Genomic DNA, 15,191 nt, shown 5'->3' on the forward strand with positions numbered 1-15,191 from the left:
TTGAGACCAGTCTGGACAAAATGGTGGGACCCCATCTCTATTTATAATAATTTTTAAAAACTCATAGAAATGTCTCCATAAACTACTCAGTAGATAACAAGAACAGCATGTATAAGGGTATGGAGGCGTAAGAGTGCACAGCACATTTGGGAAAATGCAATGTGGCTCATGTAGTATAGAGGCCAAGAATGAGGCTGGCGGGAGAGGAGAAGCAAGATTCCAATTGGGACCAATTGTGAATCATAAAAGCCATCATTTATGGCGCATTTGTTACGTGGCAGGTACTGTACGAATGCTTTACATTTTTTTTAATCCTTTCAGTAATGAAAAATTTACAAGGTTCACTGTACTCTCTGTATCAACAGATTTTTCCAATTGCTTTCAAGTATGGCAGCTTGCCTTCACCTCGAGTACCTAATCCAGGAACTTGGTCTTCCACCTACACCATCTCTAATCTGTGAAACTGGAAGGTGATGTTTTTGTCGGCCCAGCATCACTCCCCTCCTTCCTTCGGTAAAAATCTCCATCCCTCTGGCTACAGAGGTGGGCACACAGCCCAGAATGAGCCAATCACAGTAACTCATCTCCCACCAGGGTTTTCTATTTTGAAGCCAGAGACGAAACTTCCTGCCTCTCTGGAGTATATGAGCCAGGAAATGCCATGTCCTCACCAAGGGGAGAAAAGCTGATGTGCATAGAGAGGCACAGATAGACGGTACTGAGTAACGGTTCAGGAAGAGTATCTTCCTCCTGTAACCCTCTTTGTTTTTCTTAAGAAGCTTGAGTTAGATTTGTCCCTTGGAATCCACGTTTATGTAGTGGCTAAAAATTTTGTAGAGACTTGGGTGGAAAAGCTGTCTCTATTACTTAATAGTGAGACCTGAGATGAGACACTAAACCTAGTTAAGCCCCAGTTCCCTCACTGATAAATGGGGATATGTTGTGGATGAAATGAGATGATGAACTTAAAGCATTTAGCACATAGATTGTGTGCAGTAAGATGTAGCTGTTTAGGGCAAGTGAGAGGAGAAAAGCAATTAGACTGACGAAAAGCCCCCTTCACATCCCTTTAACCACCACGGCTCTGTACTCCTGTCACAATGAAGCCTGGGATTTCCCTTAAAATATATCACAAAGAAAAACAGATAGAGCATGAATAAATGTGGCAAAGTCTTGATAACTGTTGAGCAGATAAGAATTCATCTATTGGTCTTTTTAACAATTTTTATGGTCTTTTTTAAAGAAAGATCTGTTGAGATCATCATCGTTTCTCTTTTGGTCTTGCTGATGTGGTGAATTGATTTTCAAGTGTTGGGCCAAATTTGCATTCCTGGAGTAGGCCCCACTTGACTGTGAAGTGTTGTTCTTCTGGGAATAACTGAATTTGGCTTGCTAATGTTTTGTTTGGGATTCTTTTGCAGTAGACTGCCCATGGTTTTTGTCCTGTGGTATCTGAGCCAAGTGTTAAGTGTTGGGGTTGTGTTTCAAGGGATGAGTTGGATGATACTCTATTTTCCTTTTTTCTGCTCTCTGGAAGACTTTGTGTGGGACTGGTGCTGTTTCCTCCTTAGATGTTTTGACCTAAGTAGTGATTACACTTCAGTTTAAATCCTTGATCTGTTACTATTTGTATACTTCTTGGTATATGTAGAAATAACTTTCAAAATGAACACTTTTGCCAGGTGAAGTGGCTCACACCTGTAATCCCAGCACCGTGGAAGGCCACAGTAGAAGTACTGCTTGAGCCCAGGAGTTTGAGACAGCCTGGATAACATAGTAAGACCTTGTTTCTACAAAAAAATAAACAAAATTAGTCAGGTGTGGTGGAGCACACCTGTAGTCACAGCTGCTCAGGAGGCTGAGGTGAGAGGACTACTTGAGCCTGAGAGGTTGACGCTGCAGTCAGCTGAGATCACGCCACTGCTCTCCAGCCTGGGGTAACAGAGTGAGAGCCTGTCTCCAAAAACAAACAAAAAAACAATTTTGAAGACATAAGGTCGGTTAAAAAAAATCCTCTAATTAGAAAATGTATCACTTTTTTAGCTAAGAGCAATGTAATAATCTCACCCTGATGACTAGACTAGGAGCCTCACCTCTGGCCTGGACAACAGTGTTTTACAAGAATTTTCATAATTACCATCATCACATTTTGGCAGAGAAAGCTAAATCATGGCAAGCAGTGTCCAGGATCCAGGACTTGAACTCCTGTAGTCTGACTGCAGGGTGTGCTCTTCACCCATATGTGCCACAGTCCTGGGGAGGCAGCATGGGCTGGTGGGGACAGGAAAGAGGGACAACCTGGGTTCCCACCATACCTCTTCCTCTAACTGGTTGTAAGACCTTGAGCAAGTCATGTCATCCCCCGGCCTTGGTGTCCTTGATGATAAAAAGCAAGGCTTGGTCCAGACAGTTGTTTTGAAACTCTGCCTGAAGGGCCTGGGAGCTAGAGGCAACACCTTGAGAATCAGGCAGGAGGAGCAGCCTTCCTTCTTTTGTGTCACAGAATGCTGTGGTTAATATTTTTATCTGTCCAAAATTCATGTTGAAACTTAATTGGCAATTTAAAAGTATTATGAGGTGGGGCTTTCAGAGGGTAATAAGTCATGGGAACAGAGCCCTCATGAATTCAATTAGATGCCTTTTTTAGAGGGCTTGACAGAAGCAGTTTGTGCCTTCTTGCCCTCCTGCTCGGTGAGGACACGGCATTTAAGAAGCCATCTTAAAAGCAGAAAGCAGCCCTCACCAGACAACCAAACCTGCTAGCCCCTTGATCTTGGACTCTCGGCCTCTATAATTATAAGAAAACGAATTCGTGTTCTTTGTAAATTACCCAGTCTGAAGTATTTTGTTACAGCAGCACAAAAAACTAAAACACATAGTGACCTTCTATAGGATTTCATTTGAACAATTGGTTCTGACCATCTGACTGCTCATCAACTTCTGAGGTTCCTCTGTTCTAATGGTCTACTGAATCACAGAATCATTAGAATGAGTCTATGAATAGCCTATGATTGTATTATCCATCCCATTATCAAGCTCCTAATTAGGTATGGACTATATTCATCTAACCACAGAAATCGTCATTACAGACACATGTTCATTTCTCTAACTTTTCTAGAATAAATCTCAGCTTTTATAATGATACCAACATACCCTAAATTTTTACCATATGATAAAAGTCCATTTAGAAACTATTTTCCCCCCTATAAAGCAACATTCTTCTGTATAATACTAATCTTTCCTTACTTTCCACTTAATTTTAGTAATATTCAACACAGAACCTGATACACAGTAAAGGCACTCAAGTAACTGCTGAATCTGAGTTAACAGTAAACTCAATCCTCAAAGATTTAAAAATCAAAGTGTCAGACAAAAATTTAACTTTTTATGAGATTTCAGTTTTTGAAATACACAACTCTTACAGCACACACACAGTATTTACATTTCAAGTTCTTTGTACAAAAGATGTATGCCATTTTGAAAGAATATTGTTGAGATCATGATCTAAAATACCTGTCAGAGTTACTCATGGAATCTGGGCTTCACAAATTCATTGTATTACGATATAAACAAAATATGGCTAGATGCCAAGGTTTAACTATACATAAAAATACTAATTCTTAGCTGGGCGCAGTGGCTCACACCTGTAATCTCAGCACTTTGGGAGGCGGAGGCGGGTGGATCACCTGAGGTCAGGAGTTCGAGACCAGCCTGACCAATATGGTGGAACCCCGCCTCTACTAAAAATACAAAGATTAGCCAGGTGTGGCGGCGTACACCTGTAGTCCCAGCTACTCAGGAGGCTGAGACAGAAGAACTGCTTGAACACGGGAGGCGGACATTGCAGTGAGCTGAGATTGCACCACTGCACTCCAGCCTGGACGACAGAGCGAGACTCTGTCTCAAAAAAAAAAAAAACAAAAAAACAAAAACAAAAAAAACCACCATCACCACCACCACCAACAAAAACTAATTCTCAGTGATTGGCAAATGATGGCCTGAGGGTCACATCTGGCTGGTGGCCAGTTTTTGTACGGCTGCAAGCTAAACATGGTTTTTACATTTTTAGAGGGTTGTTTGAAAAAAACTAAAGAAGAAGAAGAATATATGACAAAGACACAGACGGCCTGCAATAATTTACTATCCAGACTTTTACAAAGAAAGTTTGCTGGCCTCTGTTCTATCTAAAACTGACTGAGAGAGATAGCTACTGGAATATACCGATGAGTATTCAACAAGACACCACTGTAATGTGCCAGTGCCATCAGCACTACTCATTTCTAAAATGAGGCACTTCTGTTTGAATATGTACATTTCCAAAACATAATTACATCTGGCAAGTAGCACTGTTACTAACTCTAGCCCTTTGAAATTAGACCTGCACATGAAATCATAGTATTCTTAGGGGCTGAAAGTCAATAATTACAAAGCATTTCAGATGTCAATCATTGACCTCTTCAGTAGTTAGTGGTTTAAGACTATTTACAGTCTTAAACATTAGTAAAACCCATAATTTAGGTATTGTCAATAAGAGGTGATATTGCTGCATTATTTAAATAATATCTATAAAAATAGGTTTAGACATCCCAATTCATTATACTCAGAAGCAAGAATAACTAGTTAACTTAGTAACTACTTATTTTAAAAATGGGAAATGAAAAAAAAAGTGCAAAACTTCAGCAAAAGGCTTTGGAATGCAAAGACTGGGGCCTCTTAGCAATCACTCCCAGCTGGCATAGGCTTCGCGTAATAAAGTTAGTCTGCAATGATTGCTGTGGGAAATTAGCAGCTGTCTCTTGTCAGTGAGCCTTTTAATAAAAAGGATGACAGGTCCATGAGCAAATTCTTGAAAAGTAAAATCAGTTCAGAGCTGCTCAACACACAAGTTTTCAGTGGGTTGGTTAAATAATTCCTGGTCAGTGGGCTATATTCATGCCACAAAACAGCATGGTACTGGATATTTTCCTTCTTCAGGCCAAACTGCTAAGCATCACATCACAAAGACATCTCTGTGAAGCTGAGTTTTAAAATGCTCAGTAAATGCTGAGGTAGATGGTTTTCAAATGAAGATCTTCTATACTCTGATTCGATTGGGACTAGCTTCTTTGTGTATCCTCCTTCTGGGAAATATCTTCCGCTTAAGTGCAATTAACTAAATGATGAAAGACACAAAATACATTTTAATTATCACGTTGATGAAAGAATATAAGTGCATCATACTTTCTAAGAGCCATATGACCTTAATCATTTCCACAATCTTATACATAAAAACAGACAACAAACGAATCTCCATCATTCCTCCTCCAAAATAAAAACAAACATTAGTTTTGTTTATAGCTTTTTGGGTCAATATGCCTAGATATGTGCCCACAAAGAGACCCAAGAGGATTGAAATTATTTTGGCCCATGCTTCATTTTTCTAAGACCTACAACTACAGATTTTTACACAGCTATTACCAAAGCATATTTATTTACAAGATATCCATTTGTCAAGTCTTTCTACTGAAGGAAACTGTCTCTATTTAGCAATAAGACACTGTCTCTGGGTTTGAAAATGACTACGTTTGTAAAAAAAAAAAAAAAACCACACACCTATATTGAAAATCTTACCAGCATTTCTCCCCCGCTACTTAACCTAATCACAATCATTGGAGAACACAGGCAACACCCAATTTAAAATGGATTGTAATATAAAAGTTCATTTGTAAATTAGTAGCTTAGAACTTGAATACTTTTGTCCTCATAAAAAGTTTGCCCATAATACATCTGAAACAGAAAACCAAATCAACACTATAATAAAATTTCAATTTAAAAATGTGGGGTTTATTTTCTTTGAAACAGAGTCTCACTCACTGTTGCCCAACCTGGAGTGCAGTGGCGTGATCTTGGCTCACCGCAACCTCCACCTCCAGGGTTCAAGCGATTCTCCTACCTCAGCGTCCCGAGTAGCTGAGACTACAGATACACACCATCACACCCAGCTAATTTTTGCATTTTTGGTAAAGATGAGGTTTCACCATGTTGGCCACACTGGTCGTGAATTCCTGATTTCAAGTGATCTGCCTACTTTGGCTTCCCAAAGTGCTGGGACTACCGGCATGAACCACCGCACCCGGCCCAAAATGTGCTCTTTGTGTTTTCCATCTAGGATCTCTATGTTTACCCTGTCTTCCCTCTCCCCAACCATGTAGGACTGGCTTGTTCCTTCATCTCTAGGTGGAGGCAGGGCTTTGTCCAAACATAAGCCACCATGGACTGAATGATGAACTGGGATTTGGGAGGGAAGGAAGAGGCAGCATTGGCTGATTTGTTTGTGAAGGTGGTAGGTATGGCAGGAGGAAGGAGTTTGACTCCGGTAGGTAGAGAGCAGGGTGCTGGGATTTAACCTGCCCTTCCCTTCCCTCTTCCTGCCTCTCTAGTTCCCTGTTCTCTGCTGGTACAGATGACACAGAGGAAAGACTAACACTCCTCTTCCTTTCCACTACCACGACTGCTCCTTTCAGTCAGGGGTCCTTTCCTTCCCCATCCTAGGTCAGCACAGCAGACTCAAAGGTTCCTCACTGGACCCTGTTCTAAAAGCAGGCACAGCCTTTCTGAGATTTTTCATAAGACTTTTACCTGCCAGGAACAATGGTAACAAACATCAAGAACAAGATGTACAATCCCTGGGAAGCAGATGAAGGTTAAGATGCTGTCCTGTTCACCTGCCCAGTCTGTTTCCTGAATTTCCTTCCATTTGCAGCAAGAAGCCCATTCGTTTATCCTAAAGCTCTCAGTACTTGGGTGCCTGTCCTTCTTGGTATAAGTCAATTTGGTGTATGTTTCATCTGAGTGACAGCTAGAAAAGCTCCACTCAATAGTCACCTTGATTGGAGGCAGAGGCCAAGTCACTTGCCCAACCCAAGTCAGGTCGGGAAAGATGCCCATTCCCCTCCTTTAATCCTTTTTCTTCAGAGTATTTCATATGTAAATAGCCTAATGAGGACTCTCTTATCCCTTTCTTTTTACCTCACAAATCTCCCTCCTACTTCTGGACGCTCACCTCAAGGAGGCTGCATGTGTACATGCATGCAGAGGAAAGCCCAGGTGCAGAGGGGCTGACGAGGAGAGGAGGAAGGAGGAGAGAGGAGGGAGAACTCCTAGCAACTGAAAGAAAGATAAATGGGAGCTACCGGTGTGAGTGGGACAACACAATGGAACTGTGGGATGTCTGAAGACACTGTGCTCACTCAAGGAAGGGTGAAAGAGAGGAAGAAAATTGGAGACCCATAGAGAATTAACATTAGATAAGGATCCTAGATGGTTTTTTGGTTATAAATACTTAGAGCTACTTGGTTTTAGCCTGGTATCTACAAGTTAATCTGTTGAGTTCCAGATAAAAAGAATACCGGTAATGGATTTAGAAGAGAAATGAATAAAAGACTGTTATATTTGCTGCCTGAATATTGTGAAACATATTTAACATATTCACATATGAGCTATAAGACAATAAGAGAAGCTAAAATTTTGATTGTAAGTGTATATCATTTTCTAAAACATTCAGACGCTAGTATACCAAGAAATACCATTTAATATCCACACAAAACATATAAAACTTACCTGCTCAGCAAAAAATGAGAATATAGTAAACATAATCAATGTTGCTAGTACACAATGGGTCCAAAACTTCAATTTGTCTCGATAAGCCCTCCTGTGCAGAGAGAGAAGAAAGCAACTATGTACTTCTGTGTATGGTTTCACTACAATTAGTTAAGCATTATTTATGTACTAGTTTTATAAAAACTATGTTGGGAAACAAAAACATTGTCTTGCAATTCTAAAATGCTCACACAATATACATTTCCAACATGAGTTCAGATTTTTTATGTCATAGTAAATATTATACTTGAATTAGTAAAGTTATTCAGGCAGGGGAGAGGATTTCAAAAGAAAATTACTTCTGGCACTTAAACAAAACCACTCTTTCATTCATTTTTATTCATTCATACTTATTTATTCACTCAGTTACTTGATAAATACTTCCTGTGGATATGGAGAGATGAACAAGATGAAGTCCCTGCTTTAAGTGTTTAGAAACCTGAGGCGTTGCTGACATGCTGACTGATGACTTGCCGTCACATAAGACAGACAAAAATACGCATTATCAAAAGCAGTCTTGTGGAAAAACTTAGAGAAATGAGGACAGCACCACAGAGATGGCGGCATTTCCTGTGAGCCTTGAAGGGGACAGGAAGCATAAGGATGAGAAAGAGAAGGAGCAGTAGAGTGGCACAGTGGCCAGCTGGACCCTGCAGGACTGAGTGGAGTGAATCCATGCAGCAGCATGGGGGGAGCTAAGCCAGGTGAAGGTAAGAAGGTGTGAACTGTAGCTGCTCTGCAAAACCACACAGTGGGTCTGGACAGAACACTCTAGTGGGAAAGTGGATGAAACAGACAGGTGGGGGTGTATGTGACATAATCAGGGTAAACATGGTGGCCATTTGAAGGATGGACAAATAAGAAAGGCAGGCATTTTAGTTTTAGACCAGGCATGAAAGGAAGCAGTGACAATGAAAAGAAATAAGCAATAGAAGAGACATTCCTGAGGTAGAATCAACTGGACCTGGAGCCAACAGAATATTGGGGATAAAAAGAGGCAGTATAGCCATTTCCTCATCTGTAATTTGGAAATAATGAACAATTGGTTATGAAGATTAAATAAAAATGCTTACCATAGGTTTGGAAGATATGCTAGTAATTACCAAACTCTGGCCTCTGTGCTGAGTTACAGATTCTCATTTTCCACTGTTTGGGTGTGGATGTCTCTACCTCAAGTCACATATCCAAAATGGCACTCTCCCACACACAGGTCTTCCCCCCATATTTCCCACATCTGTTAATAGGATCATAACCAGCTCTGTCAACTAATGTCTAGTGTCATTCAGAATCAATGTGGATTCTTAAAGAGCTAAGCAGCCACAGACTACAGACAGTTAACGTGTTGCCCCAGCTGCAAGAGAACCCATCAAATGAGCGCCTGCTATGTACTAGGGAGGCACTGTGGACTCAGCAGTAAGACACCACCTTTGCCCTGGAAGAGGACTCACAGTCCATCGGGAGAGACAAACACAACCAGACAGATGGCTGTGCAGTGCTATACCCCAAAAGGAATGGGCTTCTATGGGGACAGGAAGAAAGTCAATGCAGGCAACTAGGGAAAGATGGGCAGGGAACTCATGGAGGAAAAGAGAAACAAGACAATTTCTAGGAAGCAGGGCTAGCAGTGAGAGACGATGCAGAGCTGAGCAGGACGAGGAGCAAGCAGCCCCCAGGGCAGGGGAATGACTGCGAGAGCACCCACACCTGATTCACACCATTTGTACAGCACAGAAATCAAGGACCTCTCAAATTACTTTTAAGCCTACTCTTTTCTTATTCAAATAGACCTCTGAGGGTAAATTTAGTCACAAATTGGATTTGGGGAGTTAACACTTAGAACCACCTAAAGATCTTTTTCCTCTGAGTTAAGGGAAAGTGAAAATGGTGAGAAGCCATTCCTTGTCATTTCTGGGAGAGAAGACCATGCATGATTCAGTAATAACTTCTCCTTATGAAAATAAAAACATAAACACAGCAGCAATATTCATCCTAATTGTCTCATTTGCCCAACTCTAAGACAGCGAGGAGTTCTAGTGCCAGGGTCTGCCCATTTCCCTTTTAAAATGTCTCCCAATTCGTCTACTGCTTTTTCTTTATTGCCTGGGCTGTATCCTTGGTTCACACCTGACTGTTTCTAGGACTACTGAAATGCTTATCGACTCCCTCCCCCCAGTTAACCCTGCCCCACTCTAAGTACTTCTCCAACACTCTAACCTCCACTCTAATACTAGTTATCATCTCAAATCATGAAGTCTGATCATGACAAACATCTAAAAAAATTCTCTCCTGGGGGTCCATTCTCAAAAGAAAAAAGTCTAATCAAATACAGTCTTTCACAATCTTTTTCCTTGACACAGGATTATCTTACACCTCTGTGCCTTTGCACATGCCATTTCTTCTACCAGGAATGCTCTTTCTTACCTGGAAAAGTCATTTTCATAATTCAAAACCAAGTCCAAATATCACCTTCCTGTAACAGAATCAGCTGGTCCTTCCTACATACACCAACTGCATTGAACTCTTATTGCTGCCCTCAATATACTGTATCACAATTTGCCTAGTATCTGTCTCCCTGGATAGACTGTGAACATCTCAAAGCCTGGTACCACACACCTTTCATCTTAGTATTCCTAGCATCTGGCACAGAGAGGCAAGCAAAGGGCCAAAAATCTTCCCGTTACCAGGGGGTTCCTTGTGGGGGTTCCTTGCTCCCAGAGCTCCAAAGATGGTGGCAGGCTGCTTCCAAAATGGCGGCAGGCCACTTCCAAGATGGTGGCAAGCCTCGTGTTCTCTGACCTGGGGTTCTTGGACTCACAGATTCCAAGGAATGGAGTCTTGGGTCATGCGGTGAGTGTTATAGCTCTATTAGAAGCCATGGGTCACGGAAGAGAACCATGGAACCCAATGACTAGTGTTCAGCTCGATTAGGATGAACCCGGGCACTTAGCCGTGCAGGAACAATGGCGAGCCTTTAGCCCGATCAGGAGTGGCAATGGGCGCCTCACTGGATCAGGAGCACAGCAGACACCCTGCTGGATCCAGAGGGATGGAAGTCAGCGGCAGGTCTGTGACGGCGGCAAACAGCAGTGGTGGATGGTGAGTGAAAGCTCAGCTCAAGCCGTAATAAACACGGACCAAAAGAGAGTGCAGTTGCAAGATTTAATAGAGTGAAGACAGAGCTCCCATACAAAGGGAGGGGACCCAAAGAGGGTAGCTATTGCCAGCTCGAATGCCTGGGTTTATATCCCGATCATTGTCCCTCCTGCTGTGCTCTCAGGCAATAGATGATTGGCTATTCTTTATCACCTGTTTTTGCCTAATTAGCATTTTAGTGAGCTCTCTCTACTATCTGATTGGTCGGGTGTGAGCTAAGTTGCAAGCCCCATGTTTAAAGGTGGAAGTGGTCACCTTCTCAGCTAGGCTTAGGGATTCTTAGTTGGCCTAGGAAATCCAGCTAGTCCTGTCTCTCATTCCTAAACCAAAAGATAAAATTATCTTTATAATTAAATGTTGGCAATGGCAGTAGAATGAAAGATGAAGAAAACTTATAAAGCAGCTTTGGAATATAGTGGAATGTGCAGAGGGTTGGGAGTCAGGCTGGATCAGCCACTTGCCAGCTACTTCAGGAGGAGCAAGTTACTCAACTCACATTACTATGTTCTCATCTGCAATGTGGCAATAACAATACTTTTAACTGTAGAGAGTAAATATCTTGCCTAGCACAGTGTTTAACAGACAACAGGTTCTCAAGAAAAAGCGTAGCTATTCTGATGGCAGTGATGATGATTAAGCACACTTAGCCGGTGTTGTAGGCAGAATCTGGTGAATGGGCTGCCCAGGTTCATACCTGGGCTCCCCCATTCAGGAGCCGAGATGCCTTCTGCAAGTTACTTCCTGTTGCTGTGCTGAGGATAAAATGGACCTACTACAGAGTTGTTAGAAGAGTTAAATGAGAATGTGCAAGAAAAGCTCTTAGTCAAGTACCATGTTACAATTAAGTTAAAAAAAAGGTCTTAGTAAGGTACTTGTTACTTAAACACTCAATACTGCTAGTGATTATTCCCACAGTAGATACTCAATAAATTAGCTGATTTAACAAATATAAGAATGAAAATTAGGGCCGGATGCGGTGGCTCACGCCTGTAATCTCAGCACTTTGGAAGCCTGAGGCGGAAGGATCGCTCGAGCCAAGGAGTTTGAGACCAGCCTGGCCAACCTGGCAAAACCCTGTCTCTACTAAAAATAACAAGAACTAGCTGGGTGTGGTGGCACATGCCTGTAATCCCAGCTACTCAGGAGGCTGAGGCATTAGAATCGCTTGAACCCGGGAGGTGGAGATTGCAGTGAGTAGACATCATGCCACTGCACTCCAGCCTGGGTGACAGAGCAGGGTTCTGTCTCAAAGCAAAAGAAAACAAAACAAAATGTTTAACTCAATCCTTTACTCATTATAAAGTTTCCCAGTTGATTATAAAGGCTAACCAGATAGTCTGGTTGTTGAAGTACTGAATGAAATGGCTCCTAATACCTTTTCAGGTTTACATTCCACTATTTCAACATATGAATTCTCCAACTAAGCTGGGCTAGCCCCCAAATTGCCCAGATCATTCCCACCTCCAAGCTTTTGCTCATTGTTCCCTTCTCACCACTTCTGAGATTCTGCCTTCAGGACTTAGTTTAATTCATTTTCCCCAAAGTCTTTGACTATCAGCTCAGCACATACCAACCTCATGTACCTCTCATTTTATACTAAACAATTCCTTCACTTACACATTGGTCAACAAACAGCTGAATAAATGAAGTTCCAACTAGACTGAAAGAACCCAGTTATGCATTTTTTCAAATCCCTTAAAATGCAAATAAATGTCTTTCAAATATTAAACTCAATAAAAATTATAACTATACTTTTACAAATAAATTACAGAGCAAATAACATATTAAAGAAATTTCGGCCGGGCATGGTGGCTCACACCTGTAATCCCAGCACTTTGGGAGGCCAAGGCGGGCGCATCACCTGAGGTCAGGAGTTCGAGACCAGCCTGGCTAACATGGTGAAACCCCGTTTCTACTAAAAATGCAAAAAATTAGCCAGGCTTGGTGGCGCATGCCTGTAATCCCAGCTACTCAGGAGGCTAAGGCAGGAGAATTACTGAACCCAGGAGGCGGAGGTTGCAGTGAGCTGAGATTGCGCCATTGCACTCCAGCTTGGGCAATAAGAGCGAAACTCCATCTCAAAAAAAAAAAAAAAAAAGAAATTAAAAAAAAAACAAAAAACATTTCATCACTAACATATAGATACATATGCATGTATAATGTATACACTCATACACACACACACATATATAAAACATGAGAATTTACCATTCCTGCAGCTCATGCATATGAAGGAAACGGTTTCGATACTCTCTTGGCAGCTCAAACTGGGAAGGTATGGGGAACATGGATTCATAGAAGTCCCTGAGAACAGCCTTCACTGTCTGGGCATCTTTATGATTGTGGTCAATGTTGTCATTCAGGCAAACAAACTTCCTGAAATAACAGAGAGCCAGGGTTATTAGTTACATATGGATAATCCTGACCTAACAAAACAACGATGTGGATTCCACATATATTTTAAATGGACTTATGTCCCAAGTTGGTATATTTGCTGATATGATTCTCTAGGGGAATGATGTTCTATAGAGTTTTTCTCTAGATATTCCTCACCTATAAAACAAGAGAACTAGGGTAGATGGCCTTTTAACTATGGGAGTAAATTAATTTAATGACTTCTTTTTAGAGTGTCCTGAATTAATTGTTCAATAAATGTAGTTAACTGACTAGAATATTCTGTTGGCAGCTAGGAAAGACAATCAGTGGCCAGGCATGGTGTTCACACCTGTAATCCCAGCACTTTGGGAGGCAGAGGGGGGAAGATCACCTGAGGTCAGGAGTTTGAGACCAGTGAGACCAACATGGCAAAACCCCGTCTCTACTACAAATACAAAAATTAGCCAGATGTGGTGGCACGTGCCTGTAGTCCCAGCTCTTCGGGAAGCTGAGGCAGGAGAATCGCTTGAACTTGGGAAGCAGAGGCTGCGGTGAGGCAAAAAAAAAAAAGACAATCCATAAGTACCTAAAACCAAGTTCTCTAAAGGCCACGCGTGGTGGCTCATGCTTGTAATCCCAGCACCTTGGGAGATCAAGGTAGGCTGATCACTTGAGGTCAGAAATTTGAGACCAGCCTGGCCAACCGGGTGAAACCCCGTCTCTACTAAAAATACAAAAAAATTAGCCAGGCGTGGTGGTGCGCCGGTAATCCCAGCTACTCAAAAGAATGAGGCACAAGAATTGCTTAACTCGGGAGGCAGAGGTTGCAGTGAGCAATCTTTAGATTGCACCATTGCACTCCAGCCTGGATGACAGAGTGAGACTGTCTCAAAAAGATTAAAAAAATAAATAAATAAATAAAAATAAAAACCAAGTTCTCTGAACTGATAGTTATATTACAAAGAAAAATCATATAAATAATTGAGAGAGACAGACAGTGCCTTACAGCTACAGACTCTATGAATCTGATAATTTCTGCTTACTATGTCTCTAACCAAGGTGTAAGATGCTAGAGTTCTGGCAAAAAAGCAGATTACAGTGGTGCTTCCTTGCTTGTTTCAAGTTCCTTTCAAGGCAAAGGTCACTAAACTGAGGGCCCATTAAAATGGCTTGTAGGTGTGCCAATACTTTTGAAGTAGATTCACCAAAATTAAAAAAAAAAAAAAAATCAAACAAACCTGATAATCAAGCCTTCAGATCCAATTACCAATTTATGGGAAATACAAGAGACACAGAAACATGTCAAACAACTAGGATTCAATCAGAGAAGGACAAAGTATAAGATAGCTATAGAATCTATAATCAGATTTCTTCATATACTATACATGCAAAAAATTATACGGTTAAAAAAAGAGAGATGGAGGGAAAACCCATAGATTTAACTTCAAACCAACAAACTTAAAAACCAAAAAAAAACACATAAGTCCTTATGAAAGTTAAGAGGAGTGAAAGGTGTACATTGACAAAGTAGTTGGTCATATTAAGGAATCATTATTGATTTTTTTTTAGGGTGATAATGGTATTGTGGTTATATATACAAAAAATATGGAGCTAAAATGATACAATGTTTGAGATTCACTTAATCAGGTAGCAGTGATGGAGTGGGTGTGTTTAGATGAAACAAGGTTAAATACAAACGGAAGTAAATAAATGTAAATCACTTGTTTTCCTTCTGAAGAAGGATTCGATCAGGATTCAATTTTTCTGAAGAAGGAAGACAAGGCCGGGCGCGGTGGCTCAAGCCTGTAATCCCAGCACTTTGGGAGGCCGAAACGGGCGGATCACGAGGTCAGGAGATCGTAGACCATCCTGGCTAACACGGTGAAACCCCGTCTCTACTAAAAAATACAAAAAACTAGCCGGGCGAGGTGGCGGGCGCCTATAGTCCCAGCTGCTTGGGAGGCTGAGGCAGGAGAATGGCGTAAACCCGGGAGGCGGAGCTTGCAGTGAGCTGAGATCCAGCC

General features: G+C 41.5%; 1 protein-coding gene across 1 annotated transcript in view; it reads right to left on the reverse strand.

Moving 5' to 3' along the window:
• Positions 1-3,363: 3,363 nt before the first annotated feature.
• Positions 3,364-15,191, reverse strand: part of GNPTAB (N-acetylglucosamine-1-phosphate transferase subunits alpha and beta) — an 85,797-nt gene continuing 73,969 nt past the window's right edge. Inside the window, exons 19-21 of the mRNA XM_023187173.1 lie at positions 13,000-13,167; positions 7,600-7,690; positions 3,364-5,152 (exon numbers count right to left, since the gene is read on the reverse strand). Of these exons, the coding sequence (XP_023042941.1) occupies positions 5,075-5,152; positions 7,600-7,690; positions 13,000-13,167 (337 nt within the window). The 3' untranslated portion in view covers positions 3,364-5,074. The remainder of the gene's footprint in view (positions 5,153-7,599; positions 7,691-12,999; positions 13,168-15,191) is intronic.

This window comes from Piliocolobus tephrosceles, chromosome 10 (genome assembly GCF_002776525.5).
Source record: "Piliocolobus tephrosceles isolate RC106 chromosome 10, ASM277652v3, whole genome shotgun sequence".
Classification (NCBI taxonomy): domain Eukaryota; kingdom Metazoa; phylum Chordata; class Mammalia; order Primates; family Cercopithecidae; genus Piliocolobus; species Piliocolobus tephrosceles.